General features: G+C 36.8%; 1 protein-coding gene across 1 annotated transcript in view; it reads left to right on the forward strand.

Moving 5' to 3' along the window:
- The window catches only part of RP1 (RP1 axonemal microtubule associated), a 162,759-nt gene that overhangs the window by 128,294 nt on the left and 6,572 nt on the right, over positions 1-27,893 (forward strand). The window contains 11 exon segments of the mRNA XM_041412898.1: positions 824-1,065; positions 3,632-3,758; positions 5,375-5,523; positions 18,233-18,440; positions 20,022-20,081; positions 20,382-20,560; positions 21,115-21,337; positions 24,487-24,641; positions 24,774-24,849; positions 26,905-26,983; positions 27,203-27,488. Of these exon segments, the coding sequence (XP_041268832.1) occupies positions 824-1,065; positions 3,632-3,758; positions 5,375-5,523; positions 18,233-18,440; positions 20,022-20,081; positions 20,382-20,560; positions 21,115-21,337; positions 24,487-24,641; positions 24,774-24,849; positions 26,905-26,983; positions 27,203-27,488 (1,784 nt within the window).

Here is a 27,893-nt window from a genome sequence, read left to right on the forward strand (position 1 = left end):
TAAAGTTGCTGAAGTTACTTAGGAGCCTACCTGACACCAGACTGCAGTCTTTCTGTGCCTTCAGGGATCTGTCAATTAATTTTCAGTGTTTAAGTGACTAAATGCTTCAAAAAGACCTAGTAAAAATTCTTCTGGAGTGTTTCCTGGGTCCCTAAAGTAGACAAATCTATGTGATGCTATATAGGACTATTTTTAATCTCTCAGCAAACATTACTTCTTCACAGAAGAAATGGATAAAGTTTTATACTTTGCTGTCATGATAATTGTGGTGAGGTGTGATAAAAATATTTCTTTTCAAGTGCTGAACCAGTTTATCTCACCACCATATTCTTATAGTATGTATGGAGCATATTTTAACGTGTTCATTTAAGTAAATCCCAAAAAAGTTAAAATGAAGATATTCCCTGACCGAAGGCAAACCTGATAACCAGTAGTATCTTGTAAAAAATATGCTGCTGGTGACTAGTGAGAAAAAAATTTAAAATCATCAGGAGATATTTATAAGGGGAAGGGGGAGATATCAACAGATTTTCATGGCTCTTCACAAGTCTCTAATGTGGAACTGGCAGTCTCATCTGCACGGTGCTCTTGGACTGGCGCATCTCTAAATTATCAACTACCACTATGAAAGGATTGATGTCCAAATATGCTTTCCACTGAATCAATAACAGTGAGTTAACCTGTCATGTGCCAGTATTTGAGCTCAGTACAAAGGTGGGAATGGGTTGCTAGTCCCTCACTAGCTCAGCCTGTTACAAATCTATGTAGTATTTTGGGTATTCAGCAAACCCGTTCATTTTTTTCTGCTGTTTTATTTCAACAGGGACTTGGGATATCCACGTCACAACTAGTGATATTTCTTCTAGTTCCATGAACCCTAAAATGTCTCTAACTGTATGTGGTGGAAAAGGAACTTGTGCTTCAGTCACATTCCCCAAAGGATCCCTTAAAAAAGAGCAGATCTATGAGACTTCTATTGAACTAAGTAAGAAATTTAATACTATATTCAAAGTTCGCCTAGAAATTAAAGAATCTGGAGAAGGAGAGAGTTGGCATTGCCGTGAGGTAAAAACTAAAACCTAAAGCAATTATTTATTGTGCCTCTATTATTTTTTTTTTTTTGGTTTTTCTTTCCATATTTTGTTGTTATTTCTTCCTGTTTTCAGTCCTGTCTGAGATTGCTAAATTTTTAATTTACAGAAGCTGTAACAGTTGTGGGGTGTTAACTTCAGAGACTGCTTAAAACACTAGGATAAATATGGATAACAAAAATCTTGTGAACTTAGGTGGATTTCTGGAGAGCCATATATACAGATGTGCTATCATCTTTAGCATATCAGTGATGTCTTTTCAGAACTGTACTCACTGGCATACATTGCAGTATTTACATAACTTCAAATTGGCTGTTACATGTTGTAGAGTCAGTGATCCATGGCAAATAATTAAGGCAGACACTAGAAATGCATTTTGATGAAACTATCTGCCTTTTAAGTTGGCATGTGAAAAAAAGAAGTGAATAGCAAAAGTGACAATCTTTCTTCTGATATCCAGCTAAAACCTGACATCACACTGAAATTGCAGTGGCATTTCTCTATATGAAAAAATATCTTCATCTTCTGCTGGAAAAATAAAAACAACTCTAAAGGAAAGATTAATCTTCTTTAAAATTGCAGACATGCTTTTTGTCCATTAATGTTTCTATTTTGTTCTTATTAAAAACTGGAGAAAAAATAATTTTCCTTTCAATACATGGTATTACTGAGCTGAACTCCCTGACATTTAAATGGTAGGCAGGTTGTTAATTTCATCTTCATAGCCAGATGAAATAGTCATCCAACAAATCTATCAAAATTAAGACTGCTTCTGGAGTATTGTAGGAGACAGTAAATCACAGCAAAAATTTCAGAACAGAAACCTGGCAGTTGAAAACAGTGACATCAATTAGTCTGCTTTACTTCATTAGCCCAGAACAATCACTCAAAGCTCAGTTTAAGAGAAATCAGCATAATTTAAATAAATAAGGAAAATATGCACAGTAGGAAGAGGTAGAAAAATAAATTATAAATTAATTATAAATTATAGATTAATTATAAATTTTCATGCTTTGGGATACATGTCAATTATGTGGGTTTTAGAGAGACATTTCCTCTTATTCCATAGTTTTTATAGCAGGACTGGCTGAATCCTTGTATAAAATACCTAGGTTGGTATAGAAGGTTGTGGATAATATCTATTATTAAAGACAGCTTAGCAGTGTGTTTGCACTGCTGGTTAGAATCACCATGGTCATTTCTATGCTATTTTGTTTTGATTTTATGAGATTGTACCTCCAGAGAGTCTGAAATTTCTGCCTTCTATCAAAAGTAAATGCAGGTGTAGTTGGTTGAATTCCATATTTATATTCAGGCTTCATTCTTATAGCCATAACTGCAAAATAATAATCCTGATTTTTTTAGGAAATTAAAATAATTAGAAAATAATGCCTAGAACAAAATTAATTAAGTTATGTCTTATTTCTTCAGCATGTAATAGCTAATATCTTCATTCTTGCTTTTTTCACTTCTTGAAGAAATAAAACACAGTAAATAAAATCTGAGTTTCAATAAACTGTTCAGGAATATAGATATTATTATGAAAGGAAAATTGTGATAGCATTATACTTCACAGTGCATTTTAAAATCCCTTTTCAGTTTGTCTGTCGTAATGAAAATTACTAAGAATCTTTTGAAGGCAAAATAATGCTACCATCTCCCAGTGACAATTCCTAACCAAAGTTGGTTTTGCTTACTGGCTTAAAGGTCTGGATATTTTAGTGAGTTAGGTCACAAAGAATTGAAATGAGTGAATTATATGTACCCTTTTTAACACAGGGTTGCTTCCCACAAAGTATTTTCAAATAGGTTCTTTGGTCTAGGTTTAAATAGTTTAGAAAATGGAAATTTATCTCAGTGTAGCTGGTAGTACCATACTGCAAGATATCTCATTATTGAAACAGGTTTTCTTATGGAAAGAATAAGCTTCTTAGCTCAGGGTCACAATTTTCTTAGTTTATACACAGAATTCCATAGAGATTGAAATTAATATCAAACTCTATATATTCAAGTGATACATATGTACTGATATATATATATATATATATATATATATATATACACACACACATGTCAGAAAGCATTCTTAATTTTTGTGTTTCAGTTTTTTCCAGAAACATTTCTTTTTCTTTCTCCTGTTGCTTAGAATAAGAAAACCTTCTGCACTGAAAAATATTGTGGTATATTGACATTTCACACAAGATGAAATGCGCCCATATCAACACTTCTTTTTCTTCCATATGCTGGATGAATAGCTTACATAAAGGAAACTTTTTGAACAATTTCAAATATTTTTGTTCCTTCACTGCAGACTCTGCAGCAATAATGTTGACAACATTTTAATTACCTTTAATTGGGAAAGGCATTTATTCCTTCTCATTTAAAAGGCTGTTTTCAAAAGCATTTTAGAAAAAATTATATCCTCTTAATTTTAGATTTTGAAATGATGTGTCATAGCTGTTTAATAGCTTGTCTTTAGCTATAGTTTGCATTAGAGCGCAACAGATGCTGAAGTTATTTATTTTTGTTTCTTTGATAAGGTAAAGCTTCAACACAGAAAAACTAAAAATGTTCTAGAATTCCCATTTTGTCATAAGTTTGCTGATGAAGAAGAAGGAAGAGTGACTGAGCTTCCAGTTCTCACAGCTGGGTCTCCTTTACCAGCAGGTTTGTCACAAATTGGAAATGCTGGGAGAGATTTGGTCAGTGATGATGTCCAATTTTCAGAGCAGTCCAAAGGATTTTGCAGATATTTTCTGTTAATTTCCACCATGGCTAGGTCCAGTCCAGTCCAGTGTTTAAAACCAGTATCTTACAACCTAAAACTGAGCATTGTGCCTTCAGGTCTGATTGGTGTCAGTTTGTGACACATAAAAGAGCAAGCATATGGTACTGAAACTATTAAAAAGGTTTTGAACAGTATTCAGAGTTTAGCTTTTATTCAATAATATGAGCTGGTTCTTTCACAAACTGAGCAAGAGAAATACAGAGGAGATAACTCTCGTGCTGTAATTTCAACAAATTACAGACAACAAATTAAAGACAAGAAGGAGATCCATGCCCCCCCCCACCCCAAACAGATCTCTTGTTGTTTGTGTCCCTAGAATTGCAGGCATTCTTTTCCTGTGACCCAGCAGTTGCATGCCATCCAACTCCATCAGTTATGCCTTAGACCCCTCAAGACTGGATATGTTTGGTTTTTTTCTGTGTTTTTTACAAGGTTCTATAACCAAAGTTAGAGAAGAATGGAAGAACTCTTATCCTAAATGAATATTCTACTATGACAATATCCTAGGCTACTTCAAAAGTTAAGGGTTTAGATCAAGCGCAATCTGTATATTCTTGCCTCTTTTGCTGTGCTTTTAAAGTTGGAATCAAATAAAACACTTAGACAGAAGCTTCTTAAATGTGGATTTGAGCAAGTATTGATGGGAAATTCACTGGCAAAATTCTTTGCTTTTAATTAGTTCTTAGATTTATTTCTTAATGAAAGAATAGATATTTAAATCTTTAAAAATGCTGCTCCTTTTTCTAAAGAGCATTTAATGTGAGGACAGATACTTTTTCTTTACCTCTCCCCACATTTTTTACTCCTTTTGAGTTGAAAGTTTTGGGGATGCGATCTCTTTCTTATTTTAGGAGCCACATCACCAGAGTGTTATGCATTTCTCTGGGAGTAAAGCAGGGATTTTACATAAGCAGCCTTTCAAGGAGTGCTCAGCTGAAGGGTTGTGTGTTCACACTGTGTGTTCTCTCACGTATCATCTCCTCTCCTGAGGCCAATAACTCCAACTGGTGCAGGGCAGAGTGAACAGCCACTGACTGGACCATGATCCAGAGGAAATACAAAAGTTGTTTTCTTCCTGACAGAGTCCAGCTTTGTTTGAACTCGATGAGGCTCTGAGCGCAGACGTAGTTGTTGAGTGATTTAGTGTCATCTATAGCCTAGAAACTTTTTCATTGGAGTGTCATGTATTTAAATGCATGCAAGAGGTGATAAGAGTATTATTTACAGGCTTTTATACCAATATGTTCATTTTTAATTTTTTTTCTTCTGCCTTTGTTTCAGGCCCACTCAAATTATTTAGCTTATTATTCTTTATAATAACCCTTAAATTCTAATTACAATACATCTATGTGCTTTTCCAAGCATTACACTATGCTTTGGTCCTCTGATCACTCCAGATAGGATGAAAAAAGAAAATATAATAGAAGTAATTTATGAAATAACATATATTAACTGGTTTAGGTTTGGGAAACCTTTGCTCTCTTTTTCCCCACAGTGAAAATCTATGTTCTCTACATCACCACGGGAGCTATCCCTGAGTCAGGAACAGATGCAGATGTGTATGTCATGCTGCAAGGCTCCTTGGGAGATACTGGCAGAAGAAAGTTAATTAGAAAAGGAGGCGAAAACTTCACTGAAGGAAAGGTATACTTATAAGTTCTGCAAGTTATTTTTCACTTTTAGAACCCAGTCCAATTACTGTGGATTTAGTGGGAATAGGGAAGTCTATAAAGTCCAGCTTACAAGACTCGGTGATTGTTTGCCTATCAATATCTCAACCTTACGTGGGAAATACCAATCCTTATGCAGCTGATGCTAGCAACACTGACACTAATAAAGTGACTATACAAGTGCTTTTATATTCACTTCTACATTCAAATTTTAATACCTCTTTTCTGCCCATGCTACTTGTCTGACTATGGCACCTTTCCCTGATTTCTGCTGTCTACCCTTCAGTCTGACTCTTGCTCTCTCCAGACTGTCAGAACGACCCTCCATAGTTTTCTTTGGTGTACCGGGAGGGTCTCTCATTCACTGTGTGGGAGTGAGGCTTGTAGCTCACAGATATAGATGAGTCAAAGCCCAATATTGCTGCCAGAGATGCATTTCCTTGATGCATTGTCAGCATAAGCAGAAATTGGAGGGAATTTAGGTACTGAATGTGCTGCAGAAACGTGGGTAGATTTACAGAAAAATGCATGTCTTTTGCTCATCTGAAGCTCTGGACAGAGGGAGTGAAATTTTCAGCTGAAAAGATCACGAGATATTTTGAACATGGAATAAACAAAATGCTTTATTTATTCTGGTTCTTTTTTGACAACAAATTTGAGGACTGAAACAATTTTTTAAAGATTCTAAAACAAATATCTGTTACAGAAGACTTGGTTGGAATAGATGAAGTTGGAATAGTTGAAGTTTAGAAAAATATCCACCAGTGTCTTGCAACCAGTAAGTTATTTTCTTCTGTTGGTGTTGTCTGCCAAAAAAATGAGAGTTTCTCTAAGGATACAAGCTTCCAAATCAGTCTAGACTGATAGCCAAAGCAGAGACATGGTATGTGTGATGAGGAGCAGCTCAGCTCCAGGCTACTCCTAGCCTCATCAATTCAGTGGGAATTGAAAGTGGGTACTATATTTCTGGATTTCAGCTACTTGAAATACTTATTCATAAGAAAAGTTGGAGAGTTTAAATCTTTATTTTTAAGGGATTAAATACTGTGGATAAGGCTACTCAGTTTTGATAAAGTCAGATTTGTCTTCCCTAATGCTGAAGTTCAGGTTATGGTTTACTGATAAGCTGATTTAACTGAATTTTAGAGCCACAGTCCTTTTGTCCTCATAAAGTAAACTTAGTTTAATATAAGTTTTACTAGATTCCTCCTTAAATCATAGTCCCACAAGTGAGTAATCTGATTTCTAGACTGGTAGTTTTTAATGAAGAGGGACCAGGGATGCACATCTAGAAATGTTGACTAAGAAAGCAGAAGTGAGCCACAAAGATTTATAACCTGAAGGGTAGTTTTATAGCATTAGCATCTACTTCAGTTTAGCTCAGAATTTTTCTCTCTTCCAGAGTAAGATGCAGATCTGGCATGTTGCCATCTCTTCATTATTTATTTGACATTTTATAGGAGCAATGTGTGAATATAACACAGTATCCTTATATTTCTAAATGTAGATATCAGCACAGGAGGATTTTAGGGCTCTAAAAGATTGCTTGTGGATAAGTAATAGAGAAATGCATACAAATCCTGATTCACCCATTGTTCTGTGAAAATAAAGGTATTTGGTTAATTGAAAAGTATAAAATTTTTCTGCAAGAAAGACTCCTGCCTGTGCAGCAGTATTTCTTCATTATATGTTTTGGAAATTTCCCAATGTTTTCTTCCCTTTAAAAATAATCTCCAAAAAGACTCTCAAGTGTAGAATGTCTCTTTCTGCACCAGCCCAATCACATATTGTGCCAAGCACCCCTGCAGTCAGAGATTCTGCACTTGGTGGTTTAGGGGATTTGGAGTATAACAGGCAGAATTTGCATTCGGAATCTTAACAGTTGTTCTGACATTTTAAAATGTGCTTTTCCTTGCAATAATTTTTCCCCTGACTATACAGCAACAGCTAGTGAACTGGAACAGTGTTTTCTGTTTGAAATCACATCAAAATATGGTGTTAGTCTCACAGAATGTCAGGCCTGTTACAAGCAACAGTTTAGCTATGCAGAAATATGTAGAAATGTTTAAATATTCAGCAAAGTTTGCAGTGGATTGGAGATCTTCTTCTCTCATTTAACACATTTTTTATTTTCATGAGCTAAGTTACATGATTGCAAAAGAGTGAATTCGCATCTTATATCTGAAAAGTTGCTTTGTGCCTTTCCAAAGTTCTTACACCTGTGAGACCATCAGAGAACTTGTAGGTGAAGTAATGTGCATGATATCATTAATTCACCAGGCCCTGTAGCTCACCCCTGAGAGGGCAGCGCTGTCACCATTGAGAGCTGAGCCTCTGGTGATCTACTCATTCAAAAGAGTGTGAGGTCTTGTCCTGCAAGAACCATAGTCCTTCAAATTGCTATGACATTGATGCCTTGTTTGATGTTCTCCTAAAAGCTGTGAGGACAGACAACTCAATCTCAGCACACATCATGCAGTGCAGCTTTCATGAAATCCTAATAGTATTTATTCATGCTTCGTGAGTCAGTTTAAGCCTGATACATGTTACTCGCTTATGAGGATTTTCTTGAACCAAGTATACTCAGTTCAGACATTCGGTGAAAACCAGGGCCCAGTTGTCTAAAATCCTTACAGTATCTCCATGTTGCTTCTGACACATAATGTTTTTTCAGCAAATGTCATTCTTGATGCTTCTTTATATGACCTTTGATAGACTTGCTGTATGCTCTGTCATATGGCTGTGAGTTACCCAAAAATTTCCTCTTTGAAAATGTGGTTTTTTTCAGATCAGTTCCATCAAAACCAGCAAAGTACACTGAATATGTTATGACTGATATTTAAGTATTTTAATCTAGGTTTTATAAAATTGGCCAGTATTTTAAGTATTCCACTTTATAGAAGCACTAAATTCTCTGACAATTTTTGCTTCATTCTATTAGTATTTGAAAAGATATATTCTTTATCCTGCCCTATATTTAGACATCAGCTCCTCAGGTTGGTGCCATGGTAACTGTAGCACATACAAAAATTTTCAGTGAGAGGTGACTGTTGGTGCTCAGTTTCAGTACTCACAGATCAAGCACTGACAATTAAAAAGAAAAAAAATTGCCAAAAAGTCCATGTGTGCCAGGATACACTAAGAAGAATCACAATGTGGGGCAGTGTCCTGGGGTCACAAGTAGGAAGGCAGTGATGTCCACATCCCACCACACTGACAGTGCTGCTATTTTGTGACTGCAGATAAACCTTCTCTTATGGAAGGCATGCCTGACATAATGATTAAATAGGTGCCAAATGTCATTGATCCAAATGTATTAATCACAGCAGCAGGCTGTTGCCAAGTCACTGTTATAGAGAAATGAACACTAAATCAATCTGGTCATCACAGAATCATAGAATTTTTTGGGTTGGAAGAGACCTTTAAGATCAAGTCCAGCTGTTGACCCAGCACTAAGTCCACCACTGAACCATGTCCCTGACTACATGTTTCCCTGGGCAGCCTGTTCCAATTATTGACTACAATTTAATTGAAGAAATTTTTCCAAATATCCAACCTAAACCTCCCCTGGTGCAACTCAAAGTAATTTTCTCCTATGCTGTGTCTTGTTACCTGGGAGAAGAGACCAACCCCAACGTGGTTGCAGCCAACCTCCCCTCCAGCCTCCCTCCTTTCAGGCAGTTATAGAAAGCAATCAGGTCTCCCTGAGCCTCCTTTTATCCAGGCTAAATACCCCCAGTTCTATCAGCTTCTCCTCATAGGATTTCTGCTCCAGACTCTTCACCAACTTCATTGCCATTCTCTGGACTTGCTCCAACACCTCAATGTCTTTTTTGTAGAGAGGGGCCCAAAACTGAACACAGAATTCAAGGTGTGATCTCATCAGTGCTGAGTACAGAGAGACAATCACTGCCCTGGTCCTGCTGGCCACCCTATCTCTGATACACGCCAGGATGCCTTTGGCTGCCTTGGCCACCTGGACACACTGGCTCATGTTCAGCAGCTGTCAGCCAGAGCCTCCAGGTCCTTTTCCACCAGGCAGTTTTCCAGACACTCTTGCCCAGTCCTGTAGCATTGCATGGGGTTTTGAGACCCTAGTGCAAGACCTGGCACTTGGTCTCACTGTATCTCGTGCAGTTGGCCTTGGCCTTTTGATCCAGCCTGTCCAGATCCCTTTGCAGAGCCTTTCTGCTCTCCAGCAGATCAACACTCTCACCCAACTTGGTGGTATCCACAAACTGACTGAGGGTGCCCTTGATCCCCTCATCCAAATCACTAGTAAAGATTTTAAACAGGACTGGCCCCACTGCTGAGCCCTGGGGAACACCAGTAGTGACCAGCCAGCAGCTGGATTTAACTCCATTCACCACCACTCTCTGGGCCTGGCCATCCAGTCAGATTTTACCCATAGAAAAGTGCACCTACTGAAGCCATGAGCAGACACTTTCTCCAGGACAATGTTGTGGGAAATTGTATCAAAGCCTTTCTTAAAGTCCATTTTAACAAATTTCACAGCCTTTCCTTCATTCACTAATGTCATAGAAGAAGATCAGGTTGGTCAAGCAGGACCTGCCTTTCATAAAGCCATGATGGCTGAGCCTGATCCCCTGACTGTCTTGTGTGTGCTGTGTGATGGCACTCGAGGTGATCTGCACCATGACCTTCCCTGGCATGTAGGTCAGGCCTGTAGTTCCCTGGATCCTCTTTCTGACCCTTGTAAATAGATATTACATTTGCTAGTTTCCAGTCAACTGGGACCTGTCCAGTTAGCTGGGACTGCTTGTAAATGATGGAAAGAGGTTTGGGGAGCACTTCTGCCAGCTCCCTAGGTACCCTTTGGTGAATCTTATCCAGACACATATGTGTGTCTCTGTGCTGTAGCAGGTTGCTGGTCCTTTCCCTTGGATTGTTGGGGCTTCATTCTGCTCCCTGTCTCTGTTTCACCTCTCAAGGGGCTGGAAGATCATCTGGTCTTGCTATTAAGAGACTGAGGCAAAGACAGGAGTACCTGAACTTTTACCTCAGCCTTTGCCGGCTCTGCTTGTGGCAGTCCTGGTTGCTTGCACTCCCTCAGGGCTTCTTCTGTATGTGGGGGGAGTTTGGCCACCACTGGTTCTGGTCCTATGTCCTGTCACCTGCTGTGGCTCGAGCTGTGGGCTCCTGGGGGCTCTCTCTGCTACCCCCAGGTTCCTTTGGGAAGATGCCCCGTGTGCCACACTGCAGCACTCAGCTGCTGATTGTGCCAGAACTGGAGTGGCTGGCCTTGGCCACTTGACTGCTACTTTTGGTTACACCATGTTTAAATCCATTTGAGCAGAAGGATCAATCAGAGGGAGCTAGGAAAATATGGAGTACCATCATAGTGAAGGAAAGGCTGGTAAAGGTTGTCAGAAACTGTGAGGAGAAACACAGAAAGAAAGAACATTATTAAAGCTTTATGAAATCCTAGGAGACAGTGGCAAATGCCTGAGTCGTGCAGTTCTCATTGATACCTCCAGGATGGCATTTTCCAGTCATTGGTTGCAGTCAGTGAGAGATTTATAAGGGACAGAGTCAGAACACCCCATTGCAATCACCCAGCTTGTCTATACAGCACTGGCCAATGTTTAGAGCTGTGTGAATAATTAATTTTGGTTTCCTGACATATTCTTGTAGGGTGAGACACCATGTAAAATTTATTGCAAAAAATTAAAAACTGGGCAAAATTAATTAATGTTAAAATTAAATGCAAGAGGGGAGTACTTCATTCTGCCTATATAGATCTTGAAAATAAATCATGTAAGTGACATTTCTAAAGCAGAAATGCATTTCGCTTAGTTTTACTTGCCTGTACTGTACACATTTGTTCCAACATGATGGCTTAAGCATCTGCTGCAGAAAGAGAGTTCTGGTTACCTTCTCTCTTCATTTGAACATTTATCTTAAAATGAAATTAGTTAACTTCAGAAAGTACCTGCTGCTTTCTTCGAAGGAAATTGCTTTATTATATAGACTTATTTTAGATAGGCCAAGTTGGGTAAGTGAATTTTATGCCCTGTTCATTTCAGGATTTTGATAAACAAGGTAATTTTAAAATAAAATGCAGCTAAATTTATTAGCTTGATTTATTTAAAAAAAAAATCTTAAAATAGTTATGGTTAATACAAGCATGCTTTTTTCAGGAAATAAAATATTCAATCATTTTCCTCAATGCAGCAAGAACTAAATTAAATTCAGTTCAAGTTAAATAGTTTAGAAAATATATCTAACTCCAAATGAATGGCTAGCAGTGATGAAGTTTGAAAGTTGTTTCAAAGCTTAAGGATACTTGTTTTTTCTTTTAAATATTAGAGATTCACACTGTTTTCTGTCTAAATTTGTCAAACTTCAACTTGGAATTGAATTTTGTCACACTTTTGACTGCTAGCTTGGATAGCTCTCTTACACCAAATTTCTACTGCCTCTGACAGTATTTATGACAATAAGAAAATCAGTATGTCTTTGACAAGTTAAATAGATTATTCTGCTTGATTCACTGAAAGGAAGGCTTTCCAGTGATTTATTAACTCTCACAAATCTTTTCAGAGCACTCTTCAATTTAGCACCCTACTACTTCAAGTGTCATAACTGGAGATTGTATTTGCATAATCTTTGAAATCTTGTTTTCTTCCAGATAAATCATGGAAATACTAAAGAGTATAAGCTTATTAACTGGCTTCACTGCAATGAGATGTGCTTGAAAATATTCTCTTTTTACAGCTGCACTTGGAGACATACAAGTTAGACATTTTATTATCCCATTATTATATTTGATTATAGTGTCTTAATCAAAATATCATACAATGATATGCATTTCTGAAGTTGAAGAAAATTATATTCATCCTATTTTCTTTGCCTGTTAAACTAGATCTCAAACTTGGACTGTTATTAAATCAATCCAACAATCAGGCTGCATCAGATGGGATTGAATCTCTCCAAAGTGATGGCTGTCTTATGTTTGTTTGTGTTTTGTTGCTGGTTTTGCTTGATTTTTAAATCTTTTTTGTTTGATATAATTTATGATTGCAGCTTTGGATGTGGCTGATGATACTGATCTATGTAGCATCCTTTTGCATTTTATTAAATTCATATTAAAGTCTGATTGAAATGTTTTTACCTAGTTAGCAGAATGTTCATATCTACTGATCACTACAAGATGCCCCTATTCTTTCTTACTCCTGTTTTTGTTTTGTGCATAGAAATCTTGTTTCAAAAATATATTTTTACAGTTATACTAAGATTATTAACATAAGATCAGTGCAGGGCAAATATATTTGGGGATACCAAATATACCCATATTCTTCTACCCATATTCTACCCATATTCTTTTACAGATTCTTCACCAATCTTGTTGAAGACTGATAAACTATGATAAATGTGGGTTATCAGAAACTTTGAATGATTCATTCATTATAATCTATGCTACTTTTTTCATGAAGAGATAAAAATTTTCAATGAATTTACAGCTGAGATAACATAATACAAAATCATGCTTGCAGAAATGTGAGCCTAGAAGGAAATTTAGGGCTGGCTTTTTCAGATGCATGAAAACTCCTGTTTTTAAATAAGCATTTTTAAAGAAGCATACAGAACACTACAAGGCAGTGAGGGCACAGTCAGAGCCACTGTCCATCTTTTCACTGAGCTGAGCCAAGACAGAACTGCTACCAGTGCTTGTCATCACTGCTGCTTACCACCCAATATTTCCACCTCTGAAGTCTGCTGGCACAGTGACATTTGCTCTGTCCAAATGTTTATTTAGTTTAAGCAGTTCATATCATTAGTGATTTGGGCTTTTTCACTTGGTCTATTTCAATAAAATTTTGCTGGAGATGATTTTATGGCTGTCCTGGCCCAACTAAAAAGGTGATAACATCCATCTAAGCAAAGGTAGTGATGTGACAAGCATTTGGGACAGGGTGGAGGGGTTCTGTTCAGCACAACTGGAAGAGCCCGTAGGGCCACAGTCTGAAGGGGCAAAAGTAATTTTTCTTTTTTTTCTCCCTGTCCAGGAAGGTTTACACACTATTTCTGATTGGGCTCAGTGTTACAGGGCGCCTTCATTTTGCCTACCTGTGTTAAAGCTCCTTTGTTTTCAGTGGAGTTTCTCCAGATTAACAAGTGAGATCAAAATAATCAGGCAGCAAATCAATAGGTTCACTAAGCTTAATAGAAAAGGTCCTTTATCTAGACATTCTGACTCCTTTTCCAATAAAAGCCTATTAAAATGATACTAACATTAGCAGTATGGGAAATCACTTGTGCATACAGGTTGATGAAATGAAGCATATGGTATGTCTTGACTTGCCATTTTCAGTTCTTCTGGGAATATCGTCATTAACCAACCATCAAGTCTCAATACCGAGCCTGTAAAATGATTGGCATTTATAAAGGTAAATATTGCACAGTGACTGCTCAAATGCTTCTTCTGTTACAAGAGCTATTGCAGCTGCTGCAGACAGTGATATGTTGCCAGCACTGTCACAGAAGAGTACTGAATAAAGTCATAATAAACTGGGTCATAGATTCAAAGAAAAGGCTCACAACGTGGGTCCCTGAAAAAAAAAAAAAAAAAAAAAAAAATTGAAGAAAATCTGAAAAGGAGTTAAGAAAAAACCCAAACTTTAAATATTCTGAAAGGATTGCTGAAATTATTGTTATAAAGGATTTTTTTACTCCTTATTTTCTTAGCCAAGATGCATGAAAAGTACCAATTCTGGTTTTGCCAGGGCAGCTCTTCTGGGTCACAGAGGATGTATGACTCTACCATTGTCAATCTTAGCTGCTCAGACTGGGAGAATATCTTTCTTTCTCCAGGCAACGTTAATTAAGAAAATTTAGTGGGCTGTACATACATACAAATTGCTTTAATGCTATTCTGAGAAAATTCAATATAGGCTCTGCTGAATTAGACAATATGTATTATTATCAATATTTAAGGTGACTTCTCAGTTCAAATCTAATTTGCTAGTAGTAACTAAAAAACAATTAACATTTTTTTTCCCTAGGGGAAAATTATGAAGATAAATTTTATATTCTATAGGTTTGCTTATGTTCTGTATATTTTCTTCCTCTCTCTTTCTCTTTTTGCAGAAGAATTAACCCTCCAGTAAATTTGAAGGTCCCCATTTGTCAAATAAAAGATAGAGTATCATGTGACATACAAGACCTGTCAACAACTGGAGTATTTAGAATATTTTATGCCTAATCCATGGTTTCAGATGAATCTGCAAAAATATTGGCTAAATTATTAATAATAATTGAATTTCATAAAATTAGAATGAAATATACGTCATAATCTCTCAGTTTGCAGACAGCTTGAGAGGAGAAAAGTGAATTAAATTTAGCAAATAAATTATCTCTAGCCAATTGTTTTTAGCTCTAACAAGTACAGTTGCTGCTCTTTCTCTGTTCTTTTTTGGTCTCTTGACTAAAATAAAGCTCATTACACTGTGTAGATTTTCAAATGTACACATAAAGAGAAAATGTAGTCTTGTCTGTGAGGTGAGTTTACCCCAGATGACACAATTTCTAGTCTATTTAATAGTTCCTTAGCTTGTAGTTTATTAGTTTGAATAATCTGCAGAATTGTCCATGGATTTCTGAGATTTTACATTCTCTAAGGTGAGGTCTTTAAAATGGCACATTGACAAAGGTTAAAGTACTGTGTCTGACAGAAACCAAACATCAAAGTTTTCACAAATGTTTTTTCTATCAAAATAGATCTTATTTTCATAGGAAAAAGGAAGTGTAAAACCTTTTGTGTCTTAACTATACTTAACTTGCTTTTATCTGTGGCTGGATCCTCCAGGTCATGGATAACCCATAGCACATGCTGTCCCTGATTTATTAAGTTACTAAGTTAAAAGTACTAACAGTTTGTTAACCATCAAACGTGGTGCAAGTCAGATCCAATTATTCTTCTGAGGACAGCCTAAGCCTAGAAGCCAGAAGATTATTGTCTGCAGTTTTCCTATATTCCTAACTCTCCTTTCCAAGAGTGGATCACTGACAACAGATTTTTTTGGAGATGCTGATGATCATGCCACTAAATTAGTCATTCTCTGGAAAACTCTTTTCTCTTAAAAAGAAATTCTTCCAACAAATATCTGACAAGAGCTTTCTCACGTATTTCCAATAAAATAATTGTGCTTGTTTCAGCTGGGGTAGAATTAATTTTATTCCCAGTGGGTGTATGGGGTTGTGTTTTTGAACACAGAGCTGATAACACAGAGATGTTTTTGTTATCACTGAGCAGGGCTTGCACAGAGCCAAGGCCTTTCCTGCTTTTTGTGCTGCCACACTGGTGAGGGACTGGGGGTGCATGGGAGGGTGGGGACCTGACCAGAGGCACATTCAGTGTAGGAAGTGGGGGAAGAAGGAGGAAGGAGGACATTTGGAGTGATGGCATTTGTCTTCCTAAGTAACCTCTGCACATTCTGGGGCCCTGCTCCTCTGGAGATGGCTGAACAGCTGCCTGCCCATGGGAAGCACTGAATCAATTCCTTGTTTTGCTCTGCTTGTGTGTATGGCTGTTTCTTTGTCTATTAAACTTTATTTCAACCCCCGAATTTTCTAGCTGTTACCATTCTCATTCTCTCCTTGATCTTGCTGGTGAGCGGGTGAGCGAGCAGCTCTGTAGGGCTTGGATAATGCCTGGGGTTAAACCTCAACAATCATGCTTTACTATAAACATAATCATTTGCAAGAACTAGCAATTTTAGTATAAAGTTTTGTATTTTGTGAACTTAAAATATTTTTTTTACTGACAGACACAGGGGCCTGTATGTTTTTAGTTCAGTCTGTGTTTTTCAGTCATCTCCTAACTGAGTGTATTTTTAATACATTTCATTTAATAAGTGTAAGAAATTCATTTTATTCAGGCATGAGGGTATAACTTTACCAATCCAATTAAAGCTGGAATAAAGGAGTGATCAAATTAATATCACAATTAATGTAAATCAAGAGTTCAAATTAATGGTATTCAATCATCAAATTAGTCCAATAGGTAATAAAATAAAATGGTTGTGTTGACACTAAACCTTAATTTTTTTATTTAGCTAAGGAAAACATGAAAAGGAGCCTCTTTTCCTGCAGTTCTGCACTTCGTCTAGAATTTCAGCTGTTCCAATGTATTTGCTCTGCTGTTAGATTCACTAAGCTGCTGAGAACCTTGACTCCTTGTGAGCAAGTACAGCTATTTAAGTGTCTCTTTCAGATTTTTTCCTTAATATCATCGTCTCATTTTCCCATTTCACCTGATAGCTTAAGAGTGATAATGCAGATGCGTTGATTAGATGGTACATTATAGCAGTTTTTGACTAACATGACCTTTCTGTCTACAAGTTGTAGAGTAATCAGTAGCATGTTGATTATTATTTTTAGGGCACTGTTAAAGGTGTGGTTCACAAACACACACACTTTCAAATCCAGATGTATAGATATTAATGAAAAATGAGAAACAAAAGTTGAAGAACAAATTAAAAATTTTTCTGTTTCTGGGGATCCTTTTTAAAGCGGATGTTATATATTATCTGTAATTTTAAGCTCAATATTTGAGCTTATGCTGTGTCTTTCTAAGTTGCAAGCTGCTTAGGTTCATCTTTGTGACACAAATCTTGCATGACTTCTTCAGCTGGAAAACCTGCCTAGGAAAGAATGGAGGTGGAGCAAGAGAACTGCTATTCTCTGTTTCATATCTGCATAAACCTTTAAGGGTTGCTCTGACAGAGCAACTTCAGCGTGAATTACTTTGGGACGGCTTCAAGAGTTCTCAGGACTCAAGTGTTTTCCTCATTATTGCTACCTATTCCCTTCAAAACCATCTTTGCATCTTTAAATCATGCTGGAAATGCCATCACAAATAACACTAGATTTAACAGTTATAAACCCCAGTAGAAATGAGATGATGATTCATAAATCTATAAAGCAAAAAATGTGGAAAGTCTCTGTGCCAAGAATTTAATGTCTGTTTTTCCACTGAGGAAACAGGAAATAAGTGTAACGCTCACAAAAAGCCAGAATCACATATTGTGAAAGTGTTGAATGTCTGATATACCACAATTTTCTTTAGGAATTTCACTTCAGTGTTCTAAGCATTGTAAAATTATCATGCGGTTTTTAACTGATAAAGAATAGCAGAACTTACTTCAACATAGTTTTATTTAATATTTTTTCTTTCCATTCAATTACTTATATTGAAACTAATCCTACAAGTTAATCCAAATCTGGTACCAAGTTTGTCATTCTTTCTTTAGAGATTCCTTCTGTGATGCTTGTTTCTATCCTTCTCATTCCCTGCATTTCATTTCATAGCCCTTGGGGGTCTATTTTGTTGAGAGTAAGATATGTTTAAAATATAATCCCTGCAGATCATTAAAGATCAATTTTGGGAAGAAAAATTTCTCATTAAGCAAGCATAGGCAACTGATAGATCTGTGTGGGCAAAGACGGGGTTTAGCTGTAAATTGCAGAACCACAAAGGGAAGAAATACTTCATAATGCAGCCATTTAGCATGGTTAAATTTGTCATCTGTGGTTCTGTTGATATTTATTGAGTTAATAAAAAAATCCTGATATTCTTCTCACTTTCATATTTCAAAATACACTGATAAATTAGTTACATGATTCTGTTTGCATATGACTTCTGATTCTGAATTTTTTAGGTGGATATTTTTCAAGTGGAGGCAGTAGATATTGGTATTCTGCAAAGGATGGTTGTTGAAAAAGGGAGAGGTTCTGACTGGCTTCTGGAGAAGATTATTGTGAAAGAGTCAGCATCTTCAGGGACAGAAGCACTGTTTATGGCTCAAACATGGCTTAAAGACAGACGTGATGGAAAAAAATCTGCCTCAGTAACTCTGGATGCCACAGGTCAACACTATCTTCAAATTATCATCTGCTAAGAAATTCATGCCAAACTGAAGAATGCAGCTATACAATTTGCTTCTACAAACAAGTTGTGATTTAAAATATTCCAGTAGAACATTGTCATTGTACAGGGAATTAGTGTGTCTGAACACTTTGTGTTTTAGTACCATTTAATAACCACAATTTGCCAGAGGATAATTTCTGCTTTGCTACTCCAGATTTTCAGAGGTGTAAATGCCAAGAAATTTTTCCTATTCCTTTTTTACATTTCTTACCTCTCCAAGTTGCACTTCTACACCTGCAAACTATTTTTAAGTTTCTAATACCAATTACTTCCTAGGCAGAGTGAAAATGATGTAAAAAGCAGGGAAATTTCTTTTTAAGCAGTGGAGAAAATGTCTCCATTGCATTCATGACCAATTTACATTATTTATGCTACACTGTTTGGACAACTTTTGCCAGAAACTGGAGATACTTTTGACTGACACCATGTGAGTAACCAGGCCACAAAGGAGCAGTTTTGACCCCACTGCCTGTGGCTCTTTGTCAAGACAGGAGGGGAATGTACACCCTCCCTCCCTCCCTCCGTCATGGCTTCAATCCAAGTGTGGATTTCAACACAATCTGGTGCGCAAGCTGGGAGGAACCACAACACACTCCAACCAGATCAGTAGGCACCAAAGCCCAGAATGTACCTCTAAGACAGATGTATTTATTCTCCCGCCTCTCAGAGAAGTTTATTGACAGTATAGCTGACTCCTGGGATTACAAAACATGTTCTAGATTTATTCTTCCTAACTCCCTGGGCATTTGCTGGCACTTGTCCAGCAATAACTTCTTGAGACTGAAGGATATTCCAGTCCAATCCATTTCCTCTGCTGTATGATCTCTAACTTTTGATCATTTGAAACAGAAAAAAAAAAGGAGGAAACTGTTTTTGTGCAAAAGTGAATAATTTCAGCTTTGGTTCAGTTTGTATGTTGGGACATCTCTGGGGAAAAAAAAAAAAAAAGGCCATATTTAGTTCTGTTTCTACTAAATTTCATTGATTTGGACAAATGTTCCCATGAGTTTCTTTATACAATAATTGGCAAATCCAATTTTGGTTATGAACTCAAAAGAAATCTTTTCATTTTCAGTGCAGGTCACTACCTAATGTTTACAGGCAGCTTTGATCTATACCAAATCCCGATGAAATCAGTGGGGACTCATATCTGTGGGAGGAACATCAGCCTCTAGAATGGGCATTAAAGACATCCAATTAGTGCTCATTCATCCAGACCATAAATTGTACAAATGAAAGAGAAATGCTTTAAAATGAAAAATACTTGAATCTTCATGTTACTACCATTTTCCTAGAGCCATCCCTAGAGACAGTTTATTTAATAGGGTGATATTTAGATGATGCTTAAATAGAAAATCACACTGTACATTTCCTAGTTAAATCTTTAATCTAAATGATATAATACTCAGTCAATTGCCTCACTAGACATGAATGCAGACCTTTATTATCATATAGATACTATTCTACAAAAATATTAATTTTATCTTTTTTTTTTTTTTTTTTTTTTTTTTTTTAATTAGTAGTTCAGGGGAGGAGGAGTACATCTGCCTGGCCTTTAGGAAGAGAGCAAATGAATTCAGGTATACCTTCTGTCATTATATTGACTGTTTTATAAATCAGTTTTGAAATAATAATGTGAGAATATTTTCATCACAATATGCCATTATACTTACTAGTACTGACAATAGTTTCCCCTTTATAAAAATGGCAATGAACTTAGGCAGCTACTCAATACCCAGGTGACATGTTTATAAAATAATATTTCCCATGTAGAACAAGGCATGTCTTAGAAGGTTTGTATCAGATACCTTTGTTAATATATGAAAACAGAAACATCCTTAATATTTTTCCTTTTTATTTTCCTTATTTTATTTGTTCAGAAGGCAGATGGAGGATTTATTTCACAAAGCATCAAGAAGAAACAAAATCAGAATTTGAAAAGTTGTCAGAAAATATATCCAAGATGGTTATGGTTTTTTATGGAAGCAACGGCAAGTCAAATCCAGTTTCCATGGAAAATAAAGTGGAACATCAGACTGAGAACCAAATAACATATGATGTAAAATAATATATAGATTTGCCTATATTTAAATTTTCTTTGAGTTTCCTTTTAATGAAAAATAACCATGTAGTGCTGTAAATATTATTTTTATTGTTTGTATTATTGTTTAAATATTCAAGAAAATCAGAGCTGAAGTTTTCAGTGGCATACCATATTTTATTTTTAATTTCTGTCTTTCTCAAGCTTATGATGATCAAGCATATTCTTTTTTCCCCCAACAAATAGTCATAGTTAATAATGCATATAATTTTGAATGACATTAACATTACTTATTCACATTAGGAATCATTGGCGTACGTAATTTGAATTTGATAGAACACTTACAATGAATGCCCCTAGAGGATAAAGCTAAAATGTCCTTAAGTGCCTACAGTCAACCTGGTTCTGCTGCTTTTGAAGTGAATGGCACTTTTAACACCAAGACTGATGCAAATGGGTGCAGGACTGTGCTGACTCCTTTAGAGCCAGCTTCCTCTCTTCCTGTAAACTACCTGTGCATTTATCTGCACACCTCTGTTTGGATGCTAACTCATTGTTTTGTTGATTCCTAGATACATTTGCCATCTGATTTGGGAATGCTTTATAAAGTGAGGCTTGGTCTCCAGAGTTTGGAAAACAACATATCCCAGTTGTCTCTTCATCACTTTAAAATACAGAACACATCAACCCTGGATACCTTTAGTCTCACCATGAATAAAACACTTCCTCTTTCTCCTAATGGAGACAGATGGATTGAATTCCCTATACAGTGGCCATTAAAAGAAGCACTTTCTGGTAGGTATAAATCTACTTCAAAGCAGTAGAGTGGTTCAGGAGGTTAACATGTCTTAGTATTACAGTAGAAACCTTTATCGAAACAGAAATTTTTATTGTCTTTATTTAATGATTCATAGAGACTGGATAAGAAGTTAAAAGGTATGAAGGAAAATATTACCCACTCAGCTTAATTTCTGTACCATAAAGTGGGAAATGCAATATTCACTTGATTGCACAGAAGCATTATATGCTACAAAGAACAGTTTATAAGAAATATTCTTTTCTTACACTATTGTAATATTTTTATTCTCTTTTGTTTAGTCCTCAGCTGCTCATATTGCTGACATTAACAACATGGTTTTTTTTATAGTTCATTTACTATTAAGTGATTTTTTTGTTTGTTCTCAAATTCCAAACAAGCATTCTCAGTAAATAACAGCTCAAAACTACATATAAGCTTCAGCTTTATTACCTTTATATACTCCAAATATTTATGCCTCCTAAAATTAGCTCAACAATTCTTACATTTGTCACCTTGGTTAAATAAAATAAAATAAATCTTTTCACCTAAAATCCACCCTATTCCCTAATGTCATGCTTACTGAATGCTGCCATATGATGGAAGAAATACTAACTTAATTAACAGACCAAACAATGATACTTAATATTCAAATAATTTGTGCTTGGGTTTTATGCAGAAAACAAATTAATTATTTGGGTAAAAAATAAGTCAGCTCATCTAAAGTGAGCTGAAGTAGAGGTAAAATGAACTACTCCAACACAACTTGGATTGGAATTTATGGACAATTTCAGTGAGGGCTCTGAATGCATCCAAAAGTAAGTATGTGAATAATCTCAGAAGAAGTTACAGAGGTTAAAGTTTGGGGTTATTTTGCATATTTTGGCTGCAACTGAAATCTAAAATTTGTACCTAGGCTTTAAATTTTATATTTCTTAGAGGTGTTATTTTCACTTGACCACTTACACAGTAGGGGTACAAAACAGGGCTCAATAGCTTTCATCTCCTACACACAAGATTGAAACAAAGAGGATCTTCAGATTAACAAAAAGCAGATGAGTGCACCCCTTGCAAAGGACTGATCACTGTCACTTGCAGAAGTATTCAGGATCCAGGTACAAGCACACAGAAATGAGGAGAGAAAAATGCAGCATGGTGATAAAGTGGGGACAAGACTGGAGTCCTTATGACCTTGGCTCTGCCTCTGTCACTGACCTCTTTGTTGAAAAAATAACTTCCCCATTCTTTGCTTTTTGGGTTTTCTTCCTGGTAATATTTTTGTTCTTTGTAACTACTCTGAAATCAAGAGAAAAAAACCATCACAAACAAGGAATAGGTGTTATATTATCTATAAATTTAGGTAAAAGAACAAACAAATGAAATAGCTAATTTCTGTGGTTTTTATTTCTTTCCACCCATGCTTTAGATTTTTTCAAGGTGGGATATGTAACCAGTGAAGCAAAAAAAAAAACTAGGACAGTGATTCCCCCAAATCTTTGCCATTTATGTCTGAGAGAGCTTTAAGCAGCTCCACAGCAGGAGGTACACATGGAGTTCAAAGTGATCTTTAGAGACAAATTTACTGGCAATTTATTGTGAAAACCAGATATGCTTTTTGACAGCTTTGTAAACCTAATTTATTTTCTCCCTTTTATCAGCTAAAAGCAAAACCAGTATTGTATTAATTGGAATGAAGCAGCTAATCACACTCACCATAACCAGAAGCCATGTGATGTTAAATTTCAATACAGCTCTGTCATTCATAGAGTGCCTTAGTATTTTATCTCAGTTATATTTTCCTTTTAAAAAAAATTTATGCTTGGGATTGTGATGAAGCATTTGCTAATGGCTAATTGAAGCCATCAAAATGCAGTTGATAGAGACCCTCGAGATCTGGCAGCGCACACTCGTGCCTTTGGGTGTATTAATGAGCAGAGGCCTCCAGCTGAGTATATACATAAGTAGTTTCCCTTTACTGTACCTTCCTTTGAGATGTTTACACCTCAGGGATCCCCAGGGATGACACAGTGCTGTCTCTCTCCTCTCACACACAGGGCTGTTCAGAAGGTCAATTTTGCAATACTGTAGTTTTTGAGGCAAAACAATTAAATATTGAAAAGATGAAAAAAACCCTATTATGCTACTTTCAAGCTGATTATTCCCATAAATTTAAGAGAGAGTTGCAATTCATATTGATCTTACAAAATAATTAGAATTTTATAAAATTAATGGAGTTGTAACATTAATATGTGTTTCCCTTGTTGTATGTAATTTCTTTTCAGAGATTCCTTTAGTCTTTCCCCTTTCCAATTTATTCAGCACACTAGAGAGATAAAATCTTGGTGGTTACACGTGTGGTCTGATCACACTACCCAAACAAAGACTGCTATTTAAGCATTTTAGCCCTCCTACCCTTGCCTACATTAATCTCCTCAATTGCCCTCCTCTGTAGGATGGGCTCTCCCGGTGCTATCCACCGTGTGATCTGATCCAAAGTTCATCACTGAAACCTCTTCACTTGACTCCAGTGCATCAGGGCCACGATGAGTCTTGGCTGGACTCACCTGGAACCTCCAGCGATGATGGGCAGAGGATGCCTCAGTCAGATCATGCCTGAGCCACATGTTATGTGCATCTTTCCCTAGTTCTCTCTCTGCTCCCCTCTCCTGCACAGACTTTGGACCTATGTCGTAGCCTTATTCTCATTCCTTCTCCGGCCCTTTCTCCTTCTGCCCCCAGCTCAATCACCAGGATGGATCCCAGGTCTTTTTCACTGTTTGCTGCATCTGGGACTCTGGACAGCTCTGCCTGCCTCGAGCTGGGGTTGTGCTCAGCTTCTACCTTGTCCACTCTTGTGGGGCAGGTCCACTCTTGCTGCTCTTTGACATAGTGATCCAAGAATCAAACCTTCCAAATGCAATCCTTTCACTTTTGTTTTGGGCTGGTCCAGCCTCACTTCTCAAATGTCAGATCTGGGAGATGGTGGCAAAACAATTATGAAGAAAAAATTGCAAAAAATTTGGGTTTTGCTATTATTTTCAAGTGCTTGAATTTTAATTACATCTGACTGTAGAATACCATGTTGTCAAATTGCTGTGCAAGGTTGTGGCACAGTTTTAACAAGATCTCTTTTTACTTGATATTGCAGTGGTTACATATCATCTAACAGTATTTTCAAGAAATATTTTGAATGAGAGAAATTTAGTGCATATGACTGCATGTATCTATGGTACTCGTGGTGACACAGGAGACAGATCCCTTCTCCAGTCATTGCAGAATGTACGGCAGGGAGAGAAAAATGAGGTACTCTGTCTTAAAGTATTTTAAAATTTACTCTTTAATCCATTCTTGTACTTCCTACATATTATTTTAAAATTTCCCCATAGAGTTAAGAAACATGGTTTTATATTACAATACTGAATAATTTTATTTTAGTCATTTCTAGTTATGGTGGATGCTGTTGACTTGGGAGAACTGGAAAAAATTGTTCTTTTGATCAGCAGTAAAACAGGTAAAATAGTTTTTACTTTCTAAATTCAGTCATGTAAATCACACACTAACCTCCTGTTAAAGGCAACAAAGTCCCTGCCAGAGTTAAATTCTAGTTAATTCCTTTTGCTATTTTTTCTAAAGGGTAGTGTCTAATAAAAAAATTAAAATCCTGGGATCTAAAGGTTATAACATTATTGCATTAAGAAAGTAAATGAAGATTAATATAATTATATTCTGCACGTAATACATGCTCTACTACTAAGTTATCTAGGAGAATAATTATTACTCAAGTAAGAAATTGGTATTGTTTAATTTTCCTTCTGTGATTCAATTATATTCACTGTTTCCCCCTCCCCGCCCCGTTTCCCCGTGACATTCAGAGGGAATTTTTACCTCTGTTTGGCAGTCAGCAAGTTTTGTTACTGAACTTCCTTAAAATTGTCTTGACCTCAACATCTCTCTGCTTTATCTGTAGGATGGCTATCATGCTACTAATTCAAAGAATTAATTACAAAGTTTTTTGAAATCCACTAATGAAATTTGCTATATAATTGCAAATCATTACTATGCATTACACGTGACCATTTTCAGACAGTTTTTCTAGGGAAGCAAAGGTTCTGTGTTTGCACTTCATCTGTCTTTTTTTTTTTTTTTTTTTTTTTTTTTTTTTGCTCATCCGGAGGCTCCTCATAAAAACCTTTTAGGCACAGCACCCGGTTTCAACCAAGTATGTGAGATGACATTTGGGCAGTGAGCATGCACGAACTCCTTGGCTGGTCACACATCCCATGTCCAGCACAGGCTGCCTTGGTCACCCCCAGGGGGACAGGGTGTGGGGCTGCAGTCGCTCCAGAGGGCAAGGGAAGGACAGGGACAGCCCTGCCATGCTGCTGCGGGGAGCAAGGCGAGCAGCTCACTGCTTTTGTTTCCCACAGCTTCAGTTGTGAAAGTTAACTGCAGCCATCTGTCTGAGTGACAGTCACTGAATGTGGCAATTGTGTGTAGCCAAAGGGCACCACGGAGAACCTGACAGGCGAGACTTTTCCATTCAGGTTTGAAAACACAATTCACGAAGAAGGGACAGTGGGCTCATTGCCTCTGTGTGTGTTATGAAGAGAGGATTGAGATGATTTAACAGGTATTTCTTCCAAGGACTTACTTAGATGATAAAACACTTGAGATGAGTAAGGGTGTCTGCATTGTAACTAGACTTGTTTGAACTGAGACTAATTTGGACCATGACTTTGAACTAAAAATCCCAAACTCCATAAAATCTCTTTAAAGTCAGATGTACCCTGCAGGACTGATCAGTCCAGGCAATGTTCTCTAGTGTATTTATGCTTTCATTCCTTATGAGAGCAAGTTTTTAAGATTAGATGGTTCATGGTCCCTTCCTGAATCTTCTGACTCTCTGCACTTATCTTGGCAGGTCATGAGTGTAACACAATGTTCTGGATTCCGCCACAGAAGCCTGTTGATATAATTAAAGGGAATTGGATAGTAGCAGAAGAGATTGGAATGCAGTTTGTTGAACAGGGCTGAAGCTACAAATAATAGAAGGGAAAATGAATAGTCTTCATTTTCTCTTATTTTGCCATAGACTAACTAGTGTCAAGACACTCAGGCCATGCAGCTGAAGCCCCCAGCAAAAAATTCAAAACTGAGTGTAAGTCAGAGAGCAATCTTTTCCAAACAGCAGAGAGATACAGTGAGCTGCTGAAATCCCCTCCTACCTAGTGAGGTCCTCTTTGTGCTGCACGTACAATAGAGCTCCAGTCCTCTTGTCAACCAGCCACTGAGGAGGAAGCAACAAACCTGTATTTCTGCTCTTCCTTCTCAAATGTACCTGCCAAGGACAACACTCCTTTGCTTCACTAAGACAAAGGAAATGCTTACGCCTAAATTTCTAAGTTGAGGTTTACAAATAGGAACAAAATAAAGAATCTTGTAGTCATTCCAGCATTTTCAACTCAGTTGTTGGCATTCACAAATTAAGACTGCCATCATTACACCAAGAACACTTTCTTTTCATGCAATGGAACATTTTGACTATATTCTCTTTCCTTCTTTGCAGACTGCAAAGTGGACATCAAAAAACTGCATGTGCAAGAAGCTGTGAAGGAGCATCCTATCTATGTATTTGAAGTGAATGAGTAAGTATATTGTGTAAATCTAGTAATGTTTTTTTAATAGCATAATAGTTAAAAACTCTGAGCAGACACTGAATTAAAGTAAATGCCATAGAGTGATTCTCTCAATAGATATTTTAAAAATATGCCCATCTTTAGCTGTTGCACATAAATTAATAGGATTTTTTTTTCATTTAGCATATTATTTACTTACCAAAAATCAAATATGGTTCTGTTTTTCAGAGAATTTTCTGTGAGTGCAAATAAGCCCAAAATACAGAAAGAAATCCCAAGATCTTTTGTTATTAGAAGAGAGAAACAAAAGAATGACATAGATAACAACTTGAATAAAGAAGGAAGTAAAGTAAAACATTTGACAGAGTATACTATTAAAGTATACACAGGTGACAAAAGGGGAGCAGGGACTGATGCCAATGTGCATATTATTTTATTTGGGAATGAGGACAAATCTGAGGTATTTCAACTCTCTCAGTCACTGGAGCATCAAAACCCCTTTGAAAGAGGAAAGGTGAGTACACAGATTTTATAGGTTGTGTCCATTTCTGTACCAGAAAAGCAAACATTACATCTAGGCAAGTTCTTTAGAAAACTTGAAGCATTTATTCTGTTTTCCACATCACTATGTGAGGTATAGCCTCAGCTCACCCTGTGTTTCTTCTTTCCACCAGACTCACCAAGGAACTTCTATTGTATCTAGCTGCTCTTCTGCCTATTAGTCCTAAATACATCTTCATACTGCCTCCACTTACCTGCCCAGCTATGTATTTCCTCATTCTGAAATGCACAGCATGAGTGGCCTGTGCACGTGTGTGCACTACCCTGTGCTGTTTCACAAACTTTGAATATTGTGCATGAGAACACGTCAGTCTCTTACATCCCATCATTTTACTTTGCCATGGAAACTGGTGCTGTG

Source organism: Onychostruthus taczanowskii, unplaced genomic scaffold (assembly GCF_017590055.1).
Source record: "Onychostruthus taczanowskii isolate IOZ18803 unplaced genomic scaffold, ASM1759005v1 scaffold4, whole genome shotgun sequence".
In the NCBI taxonomy this organism is placed as follows: domain Eukaryota; kingdom Metazoa; phylum Chordata; class Aves; order Passeriformes; family Passeridae; genus Onychostruthus; species Onychostruthus taczanowskii.